Source organism: Sus scrofa, chromosome 3 (assembly GCF_000003025.6).
Source record: "Sus scrofa isolate TJ Tabasco breed Duroc chromosome 3, Sscrofa11.1, whole genome shotgun sequence".
NCBI classification, from domain to species: domain Eukaryota; kingdom Metazoa; phylum Chordata; class Mammalia; order Artiodactyla; family Suidae; genus Sus; species Sus scrofa.
Window position 1 is genome coordinate 58,075,054 of NC_010445.4, and position 20,891 is coordinate 58,095,944.

Consider the following 20,891-nt stretch of genomic DNA (forward strand, 5'->3'; position numbering starts at 1 on the left):
ATCAGAAGAATCTAGAATCCAGGTTACCTAGAACCTCAACTACTTTCAAAGGAACATAAAACTACCAAAAAAAAATTACTTGAAAAAGCCCTTAGAACTTCCAAGTACATGAAAAATGTCTTCGAAAGAGAAATGAGTAAATTAAAATATCAGCAACATTCACCTCAAACACTGACCCACCAAAAGAGCCAGAATGTAGATTTCTAGGTGTTGCCTTGTTATCCATTCTCAAAACAAACTTCCATTTCTAACACCGAATACACTTACATGCTTTGTCTCAAAGAGTAGCCAAAATACTCGACAATCAAAGACTTGCTGGATGGGCGGAAGACGTGCTCAGCAGGTCACCAGCAGCTGGGGGACAAGAGTAAAAGACTGCAGAGGCCCATCCCCACCTATTCGCAGAATCTGGGACCTTTCCTCAGATATTCCCTCTGACCAGCTGCTTTGGAAGCTTCAGCTGTTCTCACTGTCAGGGCATCTTCTGGTCCTGCTGTCCCCATGCTCTGCCATACCGGAGGCAGCCTGGGGTCTGAACCATCACTAGAATGCCTCGGTCACTGTCAGCCACCAAAAATCTGAAGCTTCCTAATTACCAGCAGTGGTGACTTCACCCTAAAGAAACTGAGGGTTTGTCCCCCACAATGACTTCAGATCATCTCTGAAGTGCCCCCACCACCATTCCAGGGGGTCCTTAAGCTAGTACACACCAACAATCACTTCAGGTACTAACTGGAAACATCCAGTGCCACAGGCCCCAAAGGGCTAATGCCAAAGCCACTTGCAAAGTTGTGTTCACCCTCTTGGAGCTAACAAGCAGGCCTCACCATCTCAGAGCTATTTCAGGAAACACTCACAGCCTTCCCAGCCTTCGCTGGCAACTGCCTTTGCTGAGCCAAAAATGGGGCTGCTGCCACCAACACCACTTCTCTGGCCTCTTTTGCTCAGTCGAAGCCCTCAGCACTATGGCAGTGGTGAGAGCTCTCCAAAAGGTCATTAACACTTCTGAAGGCACAGTGACCCAAACAGTCCCCAGAGCCCTGCCACTCAACATCCCGCCACCCTGGACCTACTGGTTAATGACATCTCCCTACAAGCACATAGTTCTCACTTCTGTATTCCATTAGTTTCTATCTATTTACAGCTGTTGTTCTCATGCGTACAAATGAAGCAGCTCCTAAGCCTGGTTTTGCTACAAAGAGCTCTCCCTGGGAGTTTACAACGTGTGAAGAAAAACATCCATAACCAGTAACAAACTCCCCGATGCCTGAAACAGCCAGAGGTATCACACAGGAACTTTAAGCCACTTCTCTTAGACCCAACTAAGACTATGAATTCCAAGGGCCAAAGTGGCCTGGTGTTAAAATGGTAACTGCTTTAAAGTAAAGCACTAAGTCAAAGATTTAAGAGATGTCACAAGAAAAATAACCCATCACAAGTGACCAGCCTTGGTGGCTAGCAACCAACCCACTCACACACAGAAGGCAGCACTGGAGCAAAGTGACCAGCATGCTCACAGGAAGACTGCAAGAGTCAGGATGACACAGGGGAGATAGCTGCAAGGGTGTTACCCTAATCACCCCACAGCAGAGTCCAGGTCACAAACCAGGGAACTACTCAGGAAGTAGGAAAAGTTACTTCTATAAGCAAATCCCCCTCAAAGGACATTAAAATTTCTTTGGAAATTTACTCATCCTGACACTGGGAGCAGTAGTCACATAAGCAAATGGGTACAAACCAAGGCTGTAAAAAGAGAAGGCTTTTTTGTTTTGTTTTTATTTTTGTTTCTTAAGGTTAAGACGGACAGGAAACTTTCAGAATAATACAGTAAAACCAGATCTGCAAAAGTTATTAAAAGCAAGGATGAAAGGAATAGCATAAAATAACCCGCAAAAGCTCACATTCTCAAACCAGTGGTAGGAGATGAAGGATGCTGCTAAAGCCAGTCACACACTTCCTTCAACACCATACCTTATCGATGGCTTTTCCAACCCGAGAAACGCTGCTGTGGATGTCTTTGTGGTCTGAGGCCAATTTTTGAACAGTGTCCTTTATTCTTTTACAGCATTGTGTCAAAACAAGTGAAAGTGTCCCTGATAATTCAGCGTCTTGGCCTGTAAAAAAAGAAAGAAGACTGGTTATTCACAACAGCAAACCTAAAGACAGCAAGTTTCAAAATCAGCCCTTGGGACATGAAAGATGGAAGAAAAGTGAAGAAAACTCAACGTCTGCTTTGAAACAGATGGTCACATTCATAGATAATATTTTTCAAGTGAATACTAAAGAAAGCAATTTTAATTTTTTTATTGTTTGGAATAAGTTTTAAAATTTTACTATGAAATAAATCAATTTTATAATTAGTAAAATTAGAATAGACTGAATAATAATAGTGCCAAGGCATTTTTCGGAAAATATGTCTAAGTGAATAAACTCGTGTCATCAATTCACTTACACTGTCCAAGTCATTCTCAAAACATTTTGATTACTAAATTTTCTAAAGAGAGATAAGTCTAAATGCTTTATATTTTACATAAAGAAGAAAAAACAAACTTGTTTGGATACCATGATGGAAATAGTGAGCAGAGGAGAAAAGGGGGACCATATCCACACCTGAAAGAAACAGAGAGGCGTTCTTACCAGTTAAGAATGCTGGGAACCCCCTTGCCCCAAAATCCAAGTTCCCAGACACCAGACAAGGACCAGCCTTGCAAGCAGAACTTTCTAAGGATTAGCAGCCTCAAGACTGCCAGCAAGGTTGGTTCTTGGCTGGCATCTGGGAATTTGGATCTCAGGAGGGGTCCCACCACCTGAACTGGTTAAAAATGGCTCACTGTGCCTAAACTGTATAATGTGGTTTATGCTGAACAGCTTCCTTCTGACAGTCTGGCATTTTTGGTATCTACAAGACAGGGGGTGCCTACATGGCCAGTACCCAGTAAACACCTGAATACTAAGTCTCTAATGAGTAGATAACACCTCACACTTGTTACAATTTGATTCCAGAGGAATTAAGCATGCCCTGTGTTGACCCCTGGAAGCTTTCTCCCGGTTTCCTCTGGACTATGCCCACGTGCCTTTTCCCTTGGCTGACTGTGCCTTGTACCCTTCTGCTATAATAAATCTTCGCCATGAGTATGACCTCCTGCTAAATCCAGTGCATCCTCCTAGTAATCACTGGAACCTAAAGGTTGTCTTGGGGACCCTGGACACACATGATCAACCAATGAAGTTACCACAGTTTATATCCTCTGTCCCTGTGCTACTCCTCAGGAAAAAGGGAGAACAAAGAGAACAAATTAGGTTATACTTGTCAATTACTTCAAATACCTACACATCCACACCTGTAAGCAACAGACCTGGCTCCATAAATCCTACTCAATATTATACAGCAGTAGTTCTTAAACATTAATTTACATCAGAATCACCTGGAGGCCTAGTTAAAACAAAGTAGTTGAAGCCCTATCTCCAGAGTTTCAAATTCAAGAGGTCTGGGATGGGGGCCAAGAATGTGAATAAGAACCATCCCAAAAGTACAGTAGCCCTAGGATGTTCATTCATTCAACTATTTATTGAGCACTCAATTATGTGCCAGGTATAGCGGGTCCAGGCAATAACCCCTGCCCTAAAACTCACCTTGTGGTGAGCAAGTAAACAATATACAAAATAAGTCAATTAGACAGTATGACAAAAGACGATTTGGCTGCTGGCAGGGGTGGGACGAAGCCGAGTCAAACAAACAGGGGCGGGGGCTGAAGGCTGAGCAACTGTAATCTGAAACAGGTGGCTGTGGTAGGCCTCCCAGAGAAAGTGACCTTTGGGCAGAGACTTGAAAGAAGTGAGGGAATTAGCCATGTGGGGGTGAAGGATAGCAGAATATGTCATCCCAAAATAGCTTCTTTGGCATAAGGATTATTTTGAGCTGATTGTTTTGAGAAACAGCAAACACGGGAGAAGATGTGAAAATAGAGTAGAAATTACCCTTTTGTAAGAGAAATTTAAGTTTATAAAACAACACTCCATTTGAAGGGTGTCTCCCTCTCTGAAATCATAAGAAATTTTTATCAATGATGAAAGCTTACACTTAGATTTGCATAACAAGCCTTACTCCAGTTTACTATGCTTCTCCCGGTGTCTCCCCATTACTGGCCTCTCCCACACCTACCTTTCTTTTGTCTTTGGCTGAAGATGGTATTTAAGCCTGAATTCTAAGCCACCTCTTTGAGTTACTCATTTTTTCTTGGCAATCTCCCACATACACATGAGGTACACATGTTAACAAACTGTCTGTTTTTCTCTGATTAATCTTGTATTATAGGACTCTAAGACAAGAATGTGAAAGGGTAGAAGGAAAATTCTTTTTCCTCCCCTACAGGGGAAAGCATTCCAGACTAAGGGAGACAAGGCCCTATTGCAGAAATATACCTAGACTATTCAAGAACTAGCCAAGAGGCCAGAGTGGCTACAGTAGATTTCTGGCAAAGGAAATCAGGAGGAGACAAAGTCTAAGAGACAAGTGGGTCCAGATCTTCCAGGGCCTTTCTGGCATGGTAAAGACTTTGCCTTTTACTAAGTGCAGGAATATCCACTGCAAGACCGTGAGCAGAACAAGTACATAAACTGATATAACATTTTAATACCGTCATTCTGGCTGACAATAGGAGTCAAAGAACAGAAGCAGGGAGATGAGTTAGGAGGGGTTGTGGCAGCAATCCAGACTAGAGGACAGAGGCTCAGCCCATGGTGTTAGGTGTGGAGGTGGTGAGAAGGTGGATTGGATTCTGGATATATTCTTTTTTTTTTTTTTTTGTCTTTTCTAAGGCGGCACCTGTGGCATATGGAGGTTCCCAGGCTAGGGGTCAAATTGGAGCTACAGCTGCAGGCCTACACCACAGCTCACGGCAACAATAGATCCTTAACCCACTGAGCGAGGCCAGGGATCAAACCTGCATCCTCATGTTTCCACTGAGCCACGAGAGGAACTCCTGGATATATTCTGAGGGTAGAGCTAACACCATTTTCTGACTGGATATCGAGGAAGAAAAGGAATCATGACTCCAAGGTTTTCAGCCTGAGGCAACCAGAAAGATACAGCTGTCTTCAATTAAGATGAAAAACATTAAGGGCTAAGGATGTATGGGGGGGGAGCGGGGGAAGTGAGCTCGAGTGCTCAATCTGGGGCTTGCTAAAGCTGAGATATTGAGGAGTAACCCTAGTGCATATGTGGAGGAATGAGCCAGATATATAAACCTGGAATTCAAAAATAAGGTCAGGGCTGCACATACAAATGTGAGTTACTAGCGTATAGATGATACTAAATGAAATCAACAAGAGAGTCCTGAAGACACAAAGGAGTAGTAAAGGAGGGAGTCCTGGGAACTCCAAGTTTAAGAGACGAAGATGGAGCAGAACTGGAAAAGGAGACTAACAAAGACTACTGAAAGGCCTACTGTGATGCAGGAGGAGAATCAGGGAAGTGTGGTGCTGGGGAAACCAAGTGAGAAAGCGTGTCAGGGAGGATGGTGTAACCAACTGTGTTCTACGCGCTGCTCCGTCAAGTAAGATGTGGACTGAGAGCTGATCACTGATCTGCAGTATGGAAGTTATCAGTGACCATGACAAGGATAGTTCCTCTAGAGGCTCAAGAAAAGAAATCCAGAAGGTTGCAAGGACTGTGAAAATAAGTGTTTCATCCACAACCACTAAGAGAAATAGATATGTAAACAGAAGATAGTGCTGATAAAGTGCCCAATTCAATGTGGGGTGGCCAAAACAGAAACTGCCCTTATTTCCATTTTTTTAGATGCCTACAGCATGTAAATGTTTCCCGGCCAGGGATCAAAACTGCACCACAGCAGTAACCAGTGGCACAGCAGTGCAGCACCAGATCCTTAATCCTCTGAGCCACCAGAGAATTCGGAAACTGCCCTTATTTCTAAATACAAGTGCACAAAGTATCTCTCAGATGCCTCCAACTTCTAATAACAATTTAAGCTAAGAGAATACTTGGTAATTCAGGAAAATTTCAAAATCTGGCTAAAAGGTATTCCATACATACTGTGGAGCAAAAGATATGAATCACTTCAGCAAGCTCTGTTCTGGCTATTGCTGGTCTTTCTGTAACTAGACCTTATCTAACCTCTATGAACTTCTCTGCCTAGACTCAGTTTTCTCAACACCTGATCAACTCTTTCCTTTCACACTACTCCTCTGGCACAAATCATATGGAATTTAACAATCTCATAAGACGCAAAGGGAAGTCAAGTTCTTACTGTAAACTGTATAATCCACAGCCTTATCATATGCCTTGCACATCTGCAGGCACTATTAATATAAGTATTTGGACTGATGGTAAACAAAGCAAGTGAAAAATAAAAACAGTCAAAAAGAAAGTCATATTCAACAAATGGTGCTGGGATAAGCAAAAGAATCATACCAGAGAGAAAAATTAACTCAAAATGGAATGAAAACCAAAATGTCAGAGCTGAATTTATCAAATTCGTAGAAGAAAATGGGTGTATTCTTGTCCTTGGCTCAGGCAATGCTTTCCTAAATATGACACCAAAAGCAAAAGCAACCAAAGAAAAAATAATTAAATTGGACTTCATCAAAACTAAGACAGTTGTGCTTCAAATATTACCAAGAAAGTGAAAAGAGAACCCATGGGAATGGGAGAAAATATCTGCAAATCTTCAGATAAGGATCTGGTATCTAGAATACATAAAGAATGCCTATAACTCATCAATATCAAGATGAATAACCCAACTAAAAAATGGACAAAGAATTTGGTAGACATTTTATTCCAAGTAAGATATATAACCAATAAACACAGGAAAAGATGTTCAACATCATAATCAATAAGGAAATGAAAATCTAAACTGCAGTGAGAAACTGCTCACATCCACTGGGATAGCCATAATGAATAGACAACAGTAAGGGTTAACAAGGAGGTAGAGACGTTAGACCCATATATGTTGCTCATGGAATGTAAAATGGTGCAACAGCTGTAGAAAACATTCCTCAGAAAGTTAAAGTTACCGTATGACCCAGAAATTCCATTCCTAGGAACATACCCAAGAGAAATGAAAACATATGTCCACACACAAACTTGTACATGTTCATAGCAGCATTTAATAGCCAAAAAATGGAAACAATCCAAATGTCCAAATGATGAATGGATAAGCCAAATGTGGCAAATCCATACAACAGAGTTATTTTTCAGCTATAAAAAGGAATGAAGCACTGATACATGCCACAACATGGATGAATCTTGAAAACATTAAGTGAAACAAGCCAGACACAAAAGGCCACATATTGTTTGATTCTACTTCTATGAAATGCCCAGAATAGGCAAGTAGATCCGTGGTTCCCGGGGGCTGGGGGACAGGTGGAATGGAGAATGAGCTGAGGTTTCTTCTGAAAATGATGAAAATGTTGTGGAGTTAGATAATAGTTATGGCTGCATAACTCTTAATATACTAAAAGCTAGGAATTACACACTTAAAAGGGTGATTTCTGTGGTATGTGAACTTTAAACTCATTTTTTTAATAAAAACCTAAAAAATGCAACCCTAACTCCCATCCATCCAGACATGTCTGTCTCTATACTCAGTAGACAACAAAGTAAACCAAAGGTTAAGACACAAAAAAGCAGAGCCCAAGCTGTAGAGAGGTCATTGGAATTTACCTACTTGAACTTTTATGACCCAATCTCAAAATTCATTGATATTTTCAAACCTTAGCAACTTAGTTTGCTAAGTTTATAAATGATAGATACTAGTAATATAAGGTCAATTAATTAACATTCAGAGTTCGGAGTATGCCCCAAGGAAAAATAATTTCTATAAAGTATTTGGAAGCACAACTATAATGGAATAACATGAAAAAGAATGCTGGAAAAGCCCTGTTCAGAGAGAAAGATTCCACTAATGCATTTTCAAATGGATTCAGTGGAAAGCAGCCAAAGGTAAAAACAGGTCTGAAAATCACTATAATAACCAAGCTGACTGAGATCAAACATCTAAGTCCTAAAGGGAGAGTCCTAATGTTCTTTTGATTTATTTGTCTGAAAACAAAACCTGCCTCTAGGAGAACCCTTCTATGAAAGAAATCTAACTGGATTCAGTTCCTAGAAGTAAAGCTGGGCAATTCCTGGGATAGCCGTCTTTACCATAACCAAGCCAGGTTTGAGGGTAAACACGGAACTGAGGCTGGCCACTGGAGTGGTCACTTTTTACCCAGGATGAAGCCCTCTGCCAACTGTGTCTTGCAACACAATTAACGTCCCTGGACTCAAGACCCATACATAAGCATGGAAGAAATCGTTCTGAGACAGTGCCCATCATTTACAGTCACCACGAGAACCTTTTTTTCAAAGACTTTTTTTGGGGGGGGGGGGCAGGCCTACAGCACATAGAAGATCCCAGGCCAGGGACTGAACCCAAGCCACAATTGTAACCTGAGTCACAGCTGTGGCAGTGCCTGATCCTTAACCCACAGCACCACAAGGGAACTTCTAAAGACTATTTTTTTGAGAGGAGATTTATGTTTACAGCAAAACTGAGAGGGAGGCCCTGAGCTTTCCCATACATACCTTGCCTCAACCCCTAGCCCCCCATGTGTACAGTTTGATAGCTCATTTCTTTTTAGTCCACTATCTGGACATAACCACACTTCATTCACCCATACACCTACCAAAGGACATCTTGGTGGTGTCTAAGTTTTGGCAATTACAAATAAGGCTGCTATAAACCTCCATGCAGGTTTCTGTATGGATGCAAGTTTAACTCCTCTGGGTAAATACCGAGGAGGATTGATTGCTGTATGTTATGGTAAGAGTAATGTTTAGTTTTCTAAGAAATCGCCAAACTGTCTTCCCCAAAATGGCTGTACCATAAAGGTACCTTTGTTTTTTTTTGTTTGTTTGTTTTTTGTCTTTTGTCTTTTCAGGGCCGCACCTGTGGCATATGGAGGTTTCCAGGCGAGGGGTCAAATCAGAGCTATAGCTGCCGGCCTACAGCACAGCCTCAGCAGTGCCAGATCCGGGCCGCGTCTACAACCCACACCACAGCTCACGACAACGCCAGATCCTTAACCCACTGAGCAAGGCCAGGGATCAAACCCGCATCCTCATGGATGCTAGTCGGGTTCGTTAACCACTGAGCCACGACGGGGACTTCAAGGTACTTTCTTTAAAGGACACTTTTATTATTGGACTTGATTCAACAGGTAAAATAATTAGCATGTCAGTAAGAGATTTTAAATGCAAGCAAAGAACCAACACACACAGTTGATCTAAGTTAAAGATAATTCTTCTTTCAGTTCAATAGAATAGTAGCTTTTATAAAGGAATGTTAAGAATGATATTCTCAGAAACTGGAATAGTAATGATCTCCTCCAAAATCAGACATGTGCCAAACCAAACGAAATATATTTGCATTAACTCCGAAACTGTTTTTATAGAGCCCAATTCAGACTTCAAGCTCTGCCCTTCAGGTTCACTGCCTAGCCATTTCAGGATTTACGTCCATTAGTTTTACAAAAACAGTAAATTAGAAAAATGTTTGTTTGCACAGCTTCCTGTACTTCTCTATCAGGGTTTCACACTGCATTGTAAATATCTATCACCCCCACGAAATTACTTGAACATAGAAAATGATTGTTTAATCTCCTGCGTTTAGCATCACAACCAGCACATATCAGGCATTCAGTAATTATTTACCAAATGAATAGAAAAATAATAGGTCATGTATTACAGTCTCAATTTTAAGCCCAGCACTGGAGACTCTGGCACCACTTCACTGTAAACCAGTGCCCTTTCGCTGCCACCACTTCACACTCAGCCACTCCTGGGTACTCTGTTCTTCCCCAGGTTGCTTAAGGTGTACTACGCAATAGCATCACACCCTAAATTTCCCAAACACCAAATAAATACATCAGTCAATACACACACACCAATTTTCAAAAAAAACAAATTCACAAAATAGTCCCTGCCCCAGTTATAAGTTCCTTCTCTTTTTCAAGTAACACCCACCCCACCCCCCCTGCAAAACACAAAACAAAACAAAACAAAAAAACCCTTAAACATGTAGGTGAAGATCTGGAATAAGAACTCAAAGGCTTGTGTTTTGAGCCAGTCTCCCAAAGCTTGTCAAAGAAGTGAAATACATCTTAACTTTGGTACATAATGTATTCCTATTACAGTGTACCCCAAGTCAGTATGAAGAAAAGTAGAACAAATTACACATTAAAAAGGTTATCTGGGGACTTTCATTGTGGCACAGTGAATTAAGGATATGGCGTTGTCACTGCAGCAACTGAGGTGGCTGCTGTGACACGCGTTCAACCCTGGCCCAGGAACCTCCACCTGCAAGGGCACAGCCCCCCAAATTAAAATGAATAAATAAAACTAAAAGAGTGTCTAGCTCCCTCGAAGCAAAAAAATTACAAAATTCTCAATTCACCTAGGTTTTACAAATAACTTTCAACACAGTTCTATCATTTTATTCATATATTTGTTCCATTATTTTCCTTCATCACTAATCACATGGCTTAAGGCAACCAAGTGTCTCCTTATAAGACTTACTCATCATTTTGGGCCACTTAATACAAGCAGGACAAAGATATTTTTAACATGGAAAACTAAGTTTTCATCGCTACTCAGTGTTTACATTTTCAATTTTATTTGCCACTTCTCTTTTTGGAACCCTGGGGGGAAAAAAAAAATCTCAAAAAATTGTACCCACACTGCTAAGGAAAGAAAAGTTTAGTGTTGCTAAAACTAAACAGCTGACTGGTAGGAAGCACTACAATGCTGCTGCTTGATACGTCTGCTCCTTGGCAGATAAAGTTTTAATTTAGTCTATAAAAGGCCCTTTGGAAGGGTCAATGACACCACAAAGTACCTGCCACCTAAGAGTCAAACATGGGAGAGATGAGACTCCTGATAACTGACAGCACCCTATAAAAATCGGCAAGGCACGACACAGGAAGGTATTGCTCTGATGGTGATTATTCACATTTCCCAAAAGGTGAGCACCTTACCACCTAGAAGTAGAACATTTTGGTAAAAATAAATAGTACTCACCTGAAATCACTTGGAGGAAATAAACAGGCCTCACCAGAAATCACTAAGATTTGACTTAACATGTTTATGAGTATCATGGAGGCTAGAAAAATTTCAGATATCCAAGTTTATAAATGTTATATATACTGCATTTGAGCTCTTGAGTTATTAAAAATAACCCCAGGGAGTTCTCCTGTGGTGCAGCGACTTAAGGATCTGGCGTTGTCACTGCAGCAGCTTGGGTCATGCTGTTGGCTCAGGTTCCATCCCTGGCCCGAATTTCTGCATGCCATAAACACAACAACAAAAAGTTAACTACAGTTTCATGAAATGGACAGTTATCTTAAATTTGGAATTAAGTGGAAAGCAACATGTCACATGAGTTTTGCTATACAGAGAAAGAAGTCCACTGCGTAAACATAATCCTAACTGTACCTAAATGAAAACTCAGACCTCACAAAGCTATACTCCAGAATTCATTCTAGATTAGTTCCTCTAAAAAAGTAACTGAAATAGAAAAAGTCAAAAGGAGACTACTGGAAGAAAAAAAAAAATCTACATTATCCCACTCTTATTTAAAAAAAAAGAAACTTGGAGTTCCTGTTGTGGCTTAGTGGTATCAAAACCGACTAGTAACCACGAGGATGTGGGTTCTATCCCCGGCCTCTCTCTTCAGTGAGTTAAGGATCCAGCATTGCTGTGAGCTGTGGTGTAGGTCACAGACATGGCTCAGATCCTGCATTGCTGTGGCTGTGGTGCAGGCTGGCAGCTGCAGGTCCGATTCAACCCCTAGCCTGGGAACTTCCATATGACACAAGAGTAGCCCTAAAAAGCAAAAGCAAAACAAAACAAAAAACCCTAACTGCCTTAAAATAAGCACAATGAAACCAAAGACAAAACAGGAGGGGGAAAAAAAAAACTAACATCAAAAAGGGAGGAAGAAATTATGACATTCAGATCCAACTAACATTTTTGGAGCTCTGAGTGGCCTGCGTCAGCAGAGTTTTGTGTACGGATTAAGCGTCCTACACAGATTAAGAAATTCGGGATGCAAATAAAAGGAGATGAAGGCTAAGAGCCCAATATTGATTCAAAAGTGGTTGACAAGATGAACATGGATGTACTTGCAAGATACTAAAACAGAAAAGCCTGGAACTTGAAATGTTTAGGTTGGTATTCAATACAGTAACAAAAGGACTAGTTCATTCTGTGAGTAGCAAACTAGACTGTGGCCTATTGAAGTTTTCAGCTTCTTATGAGCTACCTCAGCCTAGGATATAGCAGTTGCTCAACAGAGAGTTACTCAGAGAAAGAAGAAAAAGGCACAAATAGAAAACACTCATTTTTTTCTAGAGTCAGACACACTGAAAACAAAACAAACTTTGTGGTATATTAGTAGCTGGCAAAGGTACAAAGAATAGTATTTGCTGGTCAAGCCCTGACCTTTCTGAATAGATTTATAGATTCACGGAGAGGTGTTCTGACCCACTGCACCAAATCACAGCCCAGCGTACTGCAAAACCAAGCACAAGAAGAAACAAAAACACAGATCAGCTTTAAGAGCTAAGTGACAGGGCCAGGTGCTCCTGGAGCAGAGAGCTAGACCTAGTGATGGCAGAGGGGAAAGAGGCAAAAGCAGGATGTGAAGTGAGAACCGGCCAGCGAAGGGGAGGACAACGCAGGCACAAAGTTTTACATGTCTGCTAGAAGAGTCCCACTTTAGAATTGGTTTACTCCCAATTCGAAATACAGAGAACTAATCTCTAGACATCCAGGTATCTCTGAAGTGAATGGCTGAACTAAATAAGTTTTCTTTCAGCATTTAAATGTGGGCTTCGTATTTAAAAATCAAACGCTAATTTCTACCTTCCTCTCTCCTAACCTTCCAATTTTCTGCCTGGTTCTATAATTATCTCCTGTCACTCAAGCTCAAAACCTGGGATTAACCTTTGATTTTTCCAACCCTTCTCTCCCACTGTGCACCAAGTCCTGGTAATCTCTTCCCTCAGGAGATCCCATGCAGGGGTCTCTTTACAACTCTACCACCTCTAACCCCAAACAGGTCCCTAATTTCATCGCTCAAAGTTAAAAGGGACTTTTAACCTTAACTTGTCTTGTCTCTAACCAAACCTCAATCCCAACTCCAATCAACCTAAATGCTAATTGGTCTCAGATCATGACCCTGCCCCTTCCCTGTTCAAAATCCACCTGCTTCTGTCATTCAGTATCTTGCCAGTCTACCACTTTCTCTGATATCCATGACTCTTTAAAACCTGATTGCAATTTAATTTTCATGTTTTTATCCCATTTCTCCCCGCTGTGGTCCTTCCCTGCTCCCAGGTTAGAAAAGTCTAACCTGGTCTCAAATCCTACCCTATCATCAGTACCATTCAATCAGCGTTTGGCCAACCCTATACATATGGCCATGAACTGTAAAAACACATCGGGCTCATCTCCCTAATGAGACAGAAAGTTCTCCGTGCATAAGGACCATCACTTGTCCCCTGTAACTCCCACAAAATTTAGTCTAGTTCCACATGTAATTGACCATTAATAACTAGTGACTGAGTGCTCTACAGTTCCACTCAAACAGCTGGCCTTCAAGCAGTTCTAAGGGCTCCTTCTCCCATTTCTCTGAATTGCTAGTATTTATACCAATCAGAAGCACTGCTACATATTTTTTAATTGTGTATTGTGCCCTGGCCATGGTTTTTTCCCTTCTCAAATGTAAAAGTCTGGCCTCATTATCCAAATAAACTTCCTTGAAGACTCTGTCTCTTATACCTTTTGAATATTCCTTACTGTGTTAAGCAGACCATTGGGCAGTTAACATACACCAGTAATAAAAATATCTAAAGAGTAAAGGTGTCTCAAAATTACAAGACTGCTTAATACTGCTTAAAGGTACAGACCTTAAAAATAACAAGTAAGCCCTGTCTTACTGATTTCAAAGCCAGTTCATATTATCTATTTAACTCCTGTAACTCTGTAAGTTACTGGTTTACTGAAGAGGAAGAGAGGCAAGCAAGACTATATAACCAATGAAGTGGCAGAACAAGGACTCAATCCAGATCTGAGCTCAAGGACAATATTCTGTGCTCTTCTCCACAAGGGCAGACTCATCATCTTATCTCTTCAACTAGCCTCTGAGTTCCCAAGCATTGGGGCCATGTATACAATGTTTCTTTCTAAAGAAGCATCTCCTTATCTCCTCCCAAATGTCTTCATATACAAAGACTAAGATATTAAATCTGTATGGATTCCACAGATACAGCAAACTCATCAAAGATAACACACTGTGTCCCAGGCCTCCAAGTGGAGAAAGACCTGGCCTCATGGAGACCTCAAACCATGTTCCCTAAAAACCACTCTGAGCTTAGCATACAACCACTACACCCAAATAGGGTGAAAGCCTCAAGTTCTGCTAGAGATTCTAGTCTCTGATCTTGGAGGCTTTAGACCAGCACATAATCTAAGACAAAGGCCAGAAGTTTCTGCCGCTTTTTTACAAACTGTTAGAGCTTTCAAAGAAATGCCCAGTTAAGAGCATCACCTCCTGGTATGCATCAATGTCTGGGAGTTACATGGAGTACCACCAGGGCTTCCAGGACACAGCTCAAAGCCAAGGCCCCCCCTCACCATTCTCCCCTCAACTGCACTTCGGGGTCATTTTCAAAGATTTTACAGATGAGGAAGCAGGGCCCCAAACAAAAACAAGTCACTTTTAATATCCCAAGTGAGTAGTAGTTTGCTTAAAGCACCACTTTCACAATCCTAACTACTAAGAGACTAAGACATGAAAACAAAAATTTCTCTATTAATTCTAGTACTATAGTATCACAAGTGTTGTTGGCAAGTTTCTCCCTTACTAATGTTCTAATCCAGAGTTAGAAACTACGTAAGAGATAAAATAACCTTAGGAAAATGATTTTACTATATCAAGCATTACAGCAATTTCATATAGGTTCCCAAAGGTAAAATGAATCAAGCTGCAGTCTCTATAGATTAAATCATACCAACAACTCAGTATTTGAATTATATGAACATTACAGCTAGGAGCTAAGGCAAAAGCTGAGAAATGAAGGCTGGGCTTGTCAAGAACACTGTTATTGATGTAACCTGCAGCTGCTCAACTACAACAGACATCTATCACGTCTTTCTGGGTACAAGTCGTCTTTTCTAGAACTCTCTCTCTGAGCAACAGTGGATCACATGGCCATACATCTGACTTTCAGTAGCCCAGCCTAAGGTGGCTAATGCACTCCATGCCACAGCCCCAGTTACTAATTCAGGGAGAAGCTTATAACCCAAACCAAGACAAAAAAGACAGTCTCCGATAATTCTGCTGGCATGATTCTGTCTCTGGGATCACAGGCAGTATAAGGGTGACATGAGTCCACTGGCCATCTGGACTTCCATGTGGCAAAAGCTCTGCTGAGAATGAAGCTAAGCATGGCTGAGAGACGAAGAGAACAAAACCAATCCTCATGACACCTCTGTGTCCCTGGAGTCAGTTGGCCTAACTTCAGCCTATTTAGTTATGAGTCAACAAATTCTATTGTAATTGAAACTATTGTGCCACCTGCAACCAAAGATCCTGAGTAATATACTAGTTTGATGAATAAGGTACCAAATAACAAAGAATCATCTCCTAGATGAGCCTGGAAAGGAATGGCTGACAAAGTTAAATCTACTTCTAAACCCAACTGGAAATGCCAACACTAACCTCTTATTATTCTCACCATCTACAAAATAGCCCAAGTAGCTTGGTAGTTGGGAGATTCTCTTCTTTGAGTATCTGAACAATGGCTATCTTGACCCACACAAACTTTTCCGACCTACTCAGATGCTACTTTTCAGACTAGATATTACAGGTAGGTATCAAATTTTATTCAATTCAAAACTTTAAAGTCTTTATCCTCTTGAGTGTCTTGTTTGTATTTAGCAAAAGTTTGCTTAACAAATGGGAGACCATGCTATGTAGCATATTCCACATAACACCAAAAACTAAGGCTGAATAATTAAACAAACCACTATTCCATTGAACCCTGATCTTTTTACATTCATCCAACACAATATATTCAACACTGGTAGGCTCTCAAAAGCAGAGTTTATAAAGAAACATACTTTTCAATATGTATGTAGTATATACAATTCAAATTCTAGGATGGAAAGTATACCTAACTCACCACCCCTAAACTGCTGGGTTTTGTCTACTGATGCAATACTATATCACAGAAATCAGTTTAAAAACATAACCATCTAATTTGTTTTTTCTCTTATGTTTACTTGCCTCCTTCTCATTTGTCACCTTCAAATTAAAAAAAAAAAAAGCAATTTTGCAAGTAGTAATTCTCTTTGATTCACCAAAGAGATAATAAAGGTAGACGATCATGGCTTAAATGAGTTTTATTACTGGGAGTCAGACTATACATACACACACACAGAGTTTAAGGTGGTAATATGTATTGATCACTCCCACAAATGAAGCTATGCTCACCAACATGCAAACTGAGATGATACTAGGCCTAAAGCATAATAAGTAGAACTACATGTCCAATACTTCAGGAAAAAGCAATGATAAATTATTCTTTCCTTGAATTCTCTTAAAATTTTTTTCTGGAAACTAGCATCTTTGGTTGCAAGGCAGGCAACTAGGTGGTCCAGGAATAAGAAAGACTGGGAGCAAGATTTTCTTACTGGGTATCCTTTTAATCATTTGACTTTACACCATTTAAATGTTTTATCCACTCAAAATAAACACAATTTTAAATTTAGAAAATTCCTGGAGAATCAATTTCAGAAACTATATTAGAACTTTTAATAACAGCCTAAAAACAATAATTTTTAAAAATATTGTACATCCTTAGTTTTTTCAAGTACACTACATACAAGTCACAGAACTGTTACCCAATTGTTTCTAATTTTCTACCACCAAATGTTAATTTAGCATATCAGCAATACATGATAGTTATTTTATGTTCCTTCTTCCACCACAGAAATGTCAATGAGAAAAGAGAAGCATACTTGACAAAAAAAAAAAAAATGATAAACAAAAAAGCTAAAAATAATTAATCACAAGTCAAAATGTATCCATACCATTTATCTGTTAATCAAGGGCTGTCCAAAGTGTGGCTGCCATACCATTGATGTGAATGGTGACTTTAACTGTATGTGAAATAATATTTAATAGATAGGAATTTATTTTTTTTAATTTTATTATTACTTTTTTAACAGCCACATCTACGGCCTAAGGAAGTTCCTCAGCGAGGGGTCAAATGAGAGCTGCAGGTGCCGGCCTACACCACAGCCATGACCACAGCAGATGCCAGCCAGTTCCAAGCGGCATGTGCAACCAATGCCACAGCTTATAGCAACGCCAGGTCCTTAACCCACTCAGCAAGGCCAGGAATCGAAGTGCATCTTCCCGGACACTCCATCAGGTTCTTAACCTGCTGAGCCACAATGGGAACTCCATATATATATATATATAGTCTTTTTAGGGTCACACCCAAGGCATATGGAAGTTCCCAGGCTAGGGGTCAAATCAGAGCTGTAGCTGCTGGCCTACACTACAGCCACAGCAATGTGGGATCTAAGCCGAGTCTGCGACAGCTCGGCTGTCAGCCTACACCACAGCAATGCCGGATCCTTAACCCACTGAGTGAGACCAGGGATCGAACCTGCATCCTCATGGATACTAGTCTGATTCGTTTCCAATGAGCCATGACGGGAACTCCTATAAATTTATTTTTAATAAGTAGTTTATTATACCTACATACCAAATCTACAACTTCACAAATATCATTGCTTAGAATGAGGATAAAACTACTTAAGTAAAACTGTGAAAAATAAGAGTGCACATGTGTGAGTGAGGTTTGAGAAGAACCCAGGCATTATCTAAATTAGATCAAGGGCACACTGGGAAAAATCACCAAGCAGCATCAACTGTATGGAATCTCAAGTTAGACCAAACCTCCCGCTGACAGGGAAACTCACTGAAAGGCTGATACAACTAAATGACAAGAGCGCTCTCCTCTTCCCTCAGAGGTGGGGCAATGCCACACAGAGGCAACTGAGAGCAGAAGAAAGAAGTTTCAGGGCTCACTGCAGGACTACTTCCAGGCCAGATGCCAGACAAGCCCCCCATGAGCAGTTTTCACAATCTGGAGTAAGGATGGTAAGCGTGGACTAGGGCTGTCAACGGCCTCACTGAGCATGATGGATATCTGGTCCACTTCTACCACAAACCATCCTGACTGTCTCACCTGGTATAGCTGTCTACTCACAACTTTAGAAAACGGAAATTTAAACATAAGAAATTGTAATTCAACCGCAAAAACTGACCCGATCCCTTGGCCCTCACCAAAGGACACTTCTGGATCAGTCACGCACCATCAGTGTGGTGCAACGTTGGGGGACTGGTAAAGTGCCCAAGATTCTACTCTATTGATATCACATTCTCACAAGAATGTCACCACAAATGAGTGCAGAGAATGAGATCCAAAGCCCTAATAGAGGGTCCCAGGTGGCGCCCCTCCCTCAGGTCATAGAAGCCCACGAGATCACTTGCCCAGACAGGTACATTCAAAGCCTTGGAAATTTCCCATTACACTTGAAAATGGAGTTCCAAACTCAGATTTCAGTAGATATAACTTTCAGATGGGTATATCTCAGATTCAGCGTAATACCCACACTGCCTGCAGAGGATTTTATCTGCTTTGAAAATATCATAACCCAGATACCAAAACCTGATGTTTACTGACTTCGTACATAAGAACACCATAAGGAAGGTTTTATTTTGAAAATGAGACTTGGCATTTAAGCAGTATTTTTTTCATATTTTATAGTTGCCTTTAGTCATGTCATCCTATTAGCAAAGAATTGGAGAAAATCAGAGATATCAATATAAGACTGCAATTTGGTAGACAAAGTAAAAAGCAGGAGGCTGAAAAGAAAACATGAGCAATTCATCACATCAGACTTTTTAAACAGCCCAGCAAACTCTGTGGCTAATATCCTACTGGCTGTAAATTCCTTGAAAAGTTCCCCAATAACAAGCGAGGAGGTCTAAAATTCCCACTTTAGCAATTTCTCCAAATTATTTTGTCCACCCGGGATGGACCCCAAATCCCCTACAACAAGGTTCACAACCACATCCCCCTTCAATTAGCATGCCCTCTATCTCTCTCTCTCTCTCTCTCTCTCTCTCTCTCAGGGAAGAAAGGGATTTTACTTTCCATCTTCTCTCTCTCAAGCTCTGCCTAACCCAGCCCTCAATCTCTGACCTGGTCAGTAAAACTGAAATGTTCCTTCTGCCTCTCCAAGTCTACACCCTTCACTCACTCCTTCCCTTTCAGTCTTTAACAAGACCAAGATTTCCTCCCCAGTGGAGGGGGAGGGGCACTCCTTCAGTCCCTTTACTGAAGCAGCCCCCTTCACCTTGATCTGCACATTCTTCTTACCTCTCTGTCACCTAGTTTATTTTAACAATTCTATGAAACTGCAAGTAAAGAGGGTCACTGACTCCCAGCAGCCACAAACCTTGACCAACCTCTCTTTCTCTAAACCCGTCCTTTCTGCAGGCTCCTCCTGGCCTTCCACGCTTCAAGGCTATGCTTAGATCCTAAAGTCTTTCCTCCCTGTGGCCTAAGGGCTCTCCTTCCCTCTCCCGCAGAAAGGACACCAGGAAACCACCCTAGACCTTACCTCCTCCCAAACTCCACCTATGTATCTTCAGCCACCAGAAAATATCACTGAGCTCTTGACTCAATCTTCATTAGCCCTTCAGCTTCTCACTTGTCCAAAACCAAGTTCACCAGCACCTCCCCAGAGTCCCACCCCACTCTAGGTCTACTTCCCCTTCAGAAGCACTAACTCTCAGGATAAAGCAGTCTGGGAAAGGAAGGTGTGCAAGAAAGAAGGAGCGGTGGAGAGAGGCTCAACTAGGACCACTCTCCTCAACCTCACCTGCCAGGTCTACACATCCCCCCAAACCTTCCTTTTCAAAAAAATTCTGTTCTGCCTCCAAGTTGAAAAGGCCTCCGAACAGCTCTTCAATAAATCCATCACATAAAGTCCTTTACTTCTGGCTCAGAAGGAATCACCACTGTGGATATTTAAATTCAAACATCAGACGTTGAATGTTATTTAAAAAACAAAAAAAAACAAACCCTTCCCAAGCAGCTTCCACAAATTAAACTTTGGCAAAGTATCTGCCCCCAGGGTCTAGGCAGTAACCATATAGGAAAAACACCTACTATAGAAAATCTGTTTTCTGAAAGGAAAACAAGTTAAAAACTTGACCAGGTAAGCAAGTTAACTACCAACTTGTGCCACAATGTGTTTCTGGAGAGTTCCTCCGTCTCATCACTGGCTCCAGGAGGAGAGCTGAACAGTTTGGTTCAGCTAGTTTCCTAGCAATCAAGTCAGTGCCGCTGCCGAATTAAAGAAAAACTGCTTCCACACAGAGTTAAATTATGGAGTTGCAGAAGCGGCTGTTCTGTTAACCCACAGCTAAGAATAACACTCAACTTTCTAATTTAAAAAAAAAAAGAAAAAGAAAGAAAAGGAAAGACGAGAAAAGTAAGTCTCTGCGCTAAGAGTTTGGGGCAGAGAAGAAAGAGGGGGCTCCCTGCACTGACTCTCTGTTTACCCAGAGCCTTATGCCCAAGGCAACTGACCAGGGGAGCCCAGCCCGGGAGGGCGGCAGTTTGCAGGTGCGACGGACGGCCCCACCCCCGTTTAACCTGGGCTGGAGCCCCAGGCTTCAGAATTGGTTTTCCGGGTGGGTTCGGGCTCACTCTTAATTAACAACGAGGTCGGGGTA

At 41.3% G+C, this 20,891-nt stretch overlaps 1 protein-coding gene across 2 annotated transcripts in view; it reads right to left on the reverse strand.

Annotated features, from left to right (window-relative positions):
• Window positions 1-20,891, reverse strand: part of RMND5A (required for meiotic nuclear division 5 homolog A) — a 58,829-nt gene that overhangs the window by 37,030 nt on the left and 908 nt on the right. For both annotated transcript variants that reach the window (XM_021087278.1, XM_021087279.1), the window contains exon 2: window positions 1,972-2,114. In XM_021087278.1, the coding sequence (XP_020942937.1) occupies window positions 1,972-2,114 (143 nt within the window). The remainder of the gene's footprint in view (window positions 1-1,971; window positions 2,115-20,891) is intronic.